This window comes from Colobus angolensis, unplaced genomic scaffold, assembly GCF_000951035.1.
Source record: "Colobus angolensis palliatus isolate OR3802 unplaced genomic scaffold, Cang.pa_1.0 Scaffold22, whole genome shotgun sequence".
NCBI classification, from domain to species: Eukaryota; Metazoa; Chordata; class Mammalia; order Primates; family Cercopithecidae; genus Colobus; species Colobus angolensis.
In genome coordinates this window covers 3,216,896-3,222,252 of record NW_012115377.1, presented here as the reverse complement: position 1 = coordinate 3,222,252, position 5,357 = coordinate 3,216,896, and the positions used below count along the sequence as shown (strand labels likewise).

At 62.5% G+C, this 5,357-nt stretch overlaps 2 protein-coding genes and 1 pseudogene across 3 annotated transcripts in view; all 3 read left to right on the top strand.

Moving 5' to 3' along the window:
- NDUFA11 (NADH dehydrogenase (ubiquinone) 1 alpha subcomplex, 11, 14.7kDa) overlaps window positions 1-4,408 on the top strand; it is an 8,890-nt gene extending 4,482 nt beyond the window's left edge. The window contains exons 2-4 of the mRNA XM_011943506.1: window positions 2,083-2,175; window positions 2,516-2,638; window positions 4,229-4,408. Coding sequence (XP_011798896.1) covers window positions 2,083-2,175; window positions 2,516-2,638; window positions 4,229-4,341 — 329 coding nt within the window. The 3' untranslated portion in view covers window positions 4,342-4,408. The remainder of the gene's footprint in view (window positions 1-2,082; window positions 2,176-2,515; window positions 2,639-4,228) is intronic.
- Window positions 1-5,357, top strand: part of LOC105512870 (alpha-(1,3)-fucosyltransferase 5) — a 34,100-nt gene that overhangs the window by 4,120 nt on the left and 24,623 nt on the right. The window contains exons 2-3 of one of the 2 annotated variants that reach the window (XM_011943507.1): window positions 2,083-2,175; window positions 2,516-2,638. The gene's annotated coding sequence lies outside the window, so the exon portion shown is untranslated. Of the gene's footprint in view, window positions 1-2,082; window positions 2,176-2,429; window positions 2,639-5,357 lie in introns of both variants that reach the window. The other variant, XM_011943508.1, reaches the window with a different exon arrangement.
- The window catches only part of LOC105512948, a 23,812-nt pseudogene continuing 23,486 nt past the window's right edge, over window positions 5,032-5,357 (top strand).

Below are 5,357 nucleotides of genomic sequence, written 5' to 3'. Positions count from 1 at the left end.
GGTGGATCACGAGGTCAGGAGATCAAGACCATCGTGGCTAACATGGTGAAACCCTGTCTCTACTAAAAATACAAAAAATTAGCCGGGCATGGTGGCGGGTGCCTGTAGTCCCAGGTACTCGAGAGGTTGAAGCAGGAGAATAGTGTGAATGAACCTGGGAGGCGGAGCTTGCCGTGAGCCAAGATAGCGCCACTGCACTCCCAGGCTAGAGTGCAGTGGCACGATCTCGGCTCACTGCAACCTCTGCCTCCCGGGTTCAAGCAGTTCTCCTGACTCAGCCTTCCGAGGAGCTAGTACTACAGACTTGCGCCACCACACCTGGCTAATTTTTGTATTTTTGGTAGAGATGGGATTTCACCATGTCGGTCAGGCTAGTCTCAAACTCCTAACCTCAAATGATCCACCCACCTTGGCCTTTTAAAGTGCTGGGATTACAGGCGTGAGCCACCACACCTGGTCCTCCATCCACCTTTCTGAGGTCGAGCAGGGATGTCAGGGATTGGTGTGGGATTAGGAGAAACCAGATCCACAAGGCACTTTTTATATGCGGTCCCTTTCTCTGCATCCTGGGCCTGTTTCCCCATCTGTGCTTGTGGGAGGCAGATGGTCCCTCCTCTGGGCTGCTCTGAATATGAACCCCACTGCTGGATGTGAGAGTCCCCCCAGTTGCTCTTGAGGGACAGAACCAACATGAGCTGAACTGGATCTGAGGCTAGGGTGCTATTTGGGGGGGTTACTGCCAGGCCTGGCAAGGCCCATGGGTCCGTGAAGCTGGATGGGGAACTGGGGTGGAACCTAGTCCCCTGGGGCAGTTGTGGTCGTTGGAGCGTGGGCTGTGGTCAGACCTGCCTGGCGTCCAGGCTCGCTGTGCTGGGTGACCTCTGGAGAACTGCTTTATATCTCGGAGGTCCCCTCCCCTCCCATGAAGGAGGGGATAACAGGACTGAGCCCATCGGGCCCTGAGGAAGATGAGGGCCCTTGTGGCCCATCCCTGGCAGTTCTGTTTTGTCTGGGATGGGCTGGCCGCAGGAGGTCCCTGCCTGCAACTGGGCCACGTGTCAAGGCTGTAGGGAGGAGGGGGGCTCTTGTCTGCCCTGAGCATTCAGGCGGAGGATTGGGGAGCCCCAGCTCGGGCTGGCTCAATGTGCCCGTCCACCGTGCAGGGGCTGGTGAAGCTGGGCGGGCTCTGGGAGGAGGCGGCCTAATGGGCTGCTCGGCCTCACTCAGGAGGGTGAGTGAGGCCCCTAGGCTCCCAGCAGGGACGGTGGGCTGGGATCAAACCTCTGTCCCCGCCACCTACCTGGCCCTGGGTTCTGGGCCCAGCCCCTGCCCAGGCTCCTCATGCATAGAAGCCAATATCAGGGGCCAGGCGGCCAGGGGAGATGGCAGAGATGGAAAAGCTGACCGGAGGGGTGAGGCTGAGCAGCGGGGGCGGTAGCCAGGCAGCCAGGTGTGCCGAACGAGCCCAGGCCCGAGCTGCCAGCAGGAGGGGGTCGAAAGTGGCAAGGAGGAGGCGTTGGCAGCCAGGGAGGGAAGCAGAGCGGCTGCCAAGGGGGATTAGGCCCAGGAGCCCCGGGCCCCATGGGAGAATAGAGCCATTGATGGGAACCCAGAGCTGGGGCCCTGGTGCCAGGGCCTGTAGGGGGCGCCGCTGAGCTGGCGGTGTGAGGCCGGAAGCAGCTGCAGAACCAAGGTCTCAGGCCTGTTCTTGTGTCCACCATGCGGATGAGTCTCCATCTGCCGGCCAGTGCCCGGCCAGGGCCAGCATGGCTGATGGGCGCCCAGCAGGTGCTCTGCAGGAGCCAGTACGGGTCAGGCTTGAGAAAGTGGCCAAGGGAGGCCTGGCGGGGAGTGGGGAAGGAAGTGAGAGGCCCCCCAACTTTGGAGCAGCAAACCCGAGTTCAAATCCAACTCTGCCACTCAGCAGCCGGGGGCAGCATGGGCAAAGAAGGGGGGCTCCTGGGAGCCACCTGGGGGGCATTAGGAGGACTGAGGGAGAGAGACCACCCGGTGGGGTGCCCGGCCAAGCAAGGGCTTAGCAGCAATGGGGTCTGAGCAGCCTCCCTCCCCTCTGTCTCGCAGGCCTGGCCACCGCTGCCTACAGAGTCACACTCAATCCTCCGGGCACCTTCCTTGAAGGAGTGGCTAAGGTCGGACAATACACGTTCACTGCAGGTGAGCAAGCTGGTCTGGGCATGGCTGGGCCCTCTCCTGGCACAGCCCCAGCTCTCGGAACATGTTTCACAGCTGCCTCTTCTCCCTCACTCCCCAGCCTGTGTCCACGGTGCCGGCCACCAGGAGAAAGTCGGGTGTTCCTTTATCGGGAACACATGTAGGGTAGGGAGGCCCAGGAGACCAACTCCAGGACTGGGACCGGGAGGCTGCCATGCACAGCAAGTGGCTGAGCCATGGCATCTGTCTCCATCTAGACGCTGGCAGTGAGCGCCCAAGAGGCTCCTGCAGCGCCCCTCTCGAGGCCCTTGCTCAGCGCCAACTCTTCCCATCTACCCCGCAGCTGCTGTCGGGGCCGTGTTTGGCCTCACCTCCTGCATCAGCGCCCAGGTCCGCGAGAAGCCCGACGACCCCCTGAACTATTTCCTCGGTGGCTGCGCCGGAGGCCTGACTCTGGGGGCACGCAGTGAGTGGACCGCTCCCCACCCCCACCCTCCTCCCAGCCTGGCAGAATGACCCCTGACCTCTGCTCATCTTCCACCCTCTCTGTTCCATCCCAGACAAGGAGCAAAGCAGCCTTCTTGAACACCAGCCATTTCAGTCATAGCGACAGTTGCTGCTGCTGCTTAAGCACCTACTGTGTACCACCATGCTAAGCCTTCAGCTCAGCCCATAGGGCCCTCCCTGACCTGCCCTGTCCCCTCTCCACCCTCCCCTCCTCACTCTGCTCCAGCCACACGGGCCTCCTTGCTGTTCCTCCCACATGCCAGGCTCAGTCCTGCCCCAGGGCCTTTGCATGACAGTGCACTGCCTGGAATGCTGCTCCCCTCACTGTCCTGACCAACCTGTGTACAAGCCAGCATCCCCGCCGCCCTCGCTCTGTGTCCCCTTCCTTCTGCATGCCTTGTCAGAGGACACAGGTCACCAAGGTCACCACCTGTCTCTGCCACTGGGCTGTGAGTCAGAGAGGAGATGCTGGTCCTCGCCCTGCCATCTCTCTCCCTGCACCTGGAGCCCTGCAGGGGAGCTGCCCCCGCAACCTTCACTTTACAGAAAAGGGTATTAGGGCTCAGGGAGGGAATGAATTGGCCCGAAGTCACCTGGAGGAGCAAGTGGCCTTCTTTGCAGCCATCAGAGGGTGCAGCCCTGGTGGAGGAGGCCCCGCTTGGCATGGGAACCCACTTGGAGCATGAGCCAGACACCACTCCTCCTGCCCTCCCACGGGCCCAAGCTTGGGGTCAGTGCCCACCTGTGCCTCTGGCCTACCCTCAGCCCGCCAAGGCTCAGGCCCTCAGGGCCAGCGGGAGGAGTGAATGAGCCTTCTTGCAACTCAGCCGCTCTGGCCTGGCATGTTGGGAGTGATGGATGGCAGGTTCCAGGCAGGCAGAGAGGGAGGGTGCGAGGGCAGGGCCTATGCTGTCTCTGCGTCAGGACCTCGGGGCAGCTCCCACTGGAGCTGGTCAGAGGTTGGAGGTGGGTTGAGGTCTTGACTGTAGCCTAGCTTGGGCTGGAACTGCTCCCTGTCCCCAAGCAGGCCTCCCTGTCTCTCTTCAAAGCGTGTGAGTCCCTGTAGGTCCTGGTGTGTGGGACGTACCTCCTTCCGCCTCTGGCCTAGGGGCTTTGGAGCAGGAGAGCCCGGGGAAGTGGGGGCACCGTCTAGGCTCCTCGGTACACCGACCACGGGACAGATGCATGGCCTGGCCCTGGCATCCATGAGCAGAGGAGAGACTGAGACACACCGATGTGTCACCACTGCCCGGTGCCCAGGCGGGGGCAGCACAGTGTCCCTCTCGTAGGAGGCAATCAGTGTGGGGTGGGATGAGGACCCACAGCCTGGCTTCCTGCTGGGAAGCGACCTGGACTCCGGCCTCCCTGTGTGCGTCAGTTTCCACATCTCCAGAGTCTAGGGCCCTCCTCCTGAGTGACTTAATCCCTGAAGAGAGTGTCCTGGCAGGGGTCTCACTCTGGCTCCCAGGGTAGGCACTGGCCAGGGTGTGGAGCATCTTGGTCCGGCTGAGTCCCACCCGGCCCTGACATCACCTCCCCACTCCCACAGTGCACAACTACGGGCTCGGCGCCGTTGCCTGCGCGTACTTGGGCATAGCGGCCTCCCTGTTCAAGATGGGCCAGCTGGAGGACTGGGAGATGTTTGCAAAACCCAAGGTGTGAGCCCTGTGCCAGCCGGGACCTCCAGCCCGCAGAATGCGTCCAAAAATAAATTCTGTGTCTATGTGTGTGTCAGTGTCCGGAGGGCTTGGTGACGGCGACACAGTGGCCAGCGAGGGTGGATCTGGGAGGGAGTGAGGAAGGGAGATAAGATAAGGCCCCCCGCACACGCGCCTGCCTGCCGCCCGCCGTCCCTGCCAAGTGTACCAGCCTGGCCCCACAGAAGTGGTAGTGCATCAGGCTAGGGCCGTCGGGAGCCGGGAGGGGAGATGGCTGGGATGCGTCCCAGCCTCTGCTTCCCCCAGTTCCCAGGGTAGGGCGGGAGCGTGCCAGTGACCTGCCAGCAAGTGGAAGCTGGGCCCCGCCGCCCACGGCCCTTCCCTCTGCGCTGTCGGCTCTGGTCACAACCCCCCTGCAGATCTTGAGCTATCCCTTCTCTGGGCCTGTCCCCAAAGCCAACAACATGTGGAAAACACGCCCAGGCCCCGTCTCCAAATTCCTGGGCACTGGAGCGGAGAGCCCCGGACAGGCTGGCCCAGCAGCCGTCCCCATCCGGCAGGTCACTCGGAGCCCCTGGGGCTGAGGCAGAGTGGGACAGGACGCCCCTCAGCACCTGGCTGGTGGCAGCGACAAGGGAAAGAATTGCAATCCCTTCCCGCCACCTGTCAGGCCGGTGATTTAGGTGGCCCTGGAATGCTGGCATCACCCCAGGCCCCTTCTCCAGAACTGGCTCATGCTCCCTGGCAGCTGGAGAGGAAGCCTGCGAGCTCCGACATGCTGCAGTGGGCTGTAAATTAAGGCGCTCCAGGCTCCACCCAGGGGAGCGGAGCTGTGCGCAGCCCCCGCTGGGATGGATCTGGACCCTGCTGGCAGGCCGGGGACAGCAGGAGCCGGCGGGACTGGCTGTAGCCCTCCTGCCCACTCCTCACCCATGTCCAGCCCCATCTCTTCCCTTTTCTCAAGCCCACCCATGGGTCCTAGATGTGGTGAAAAGCCAGACTTTCAGCCTCATATCCTTA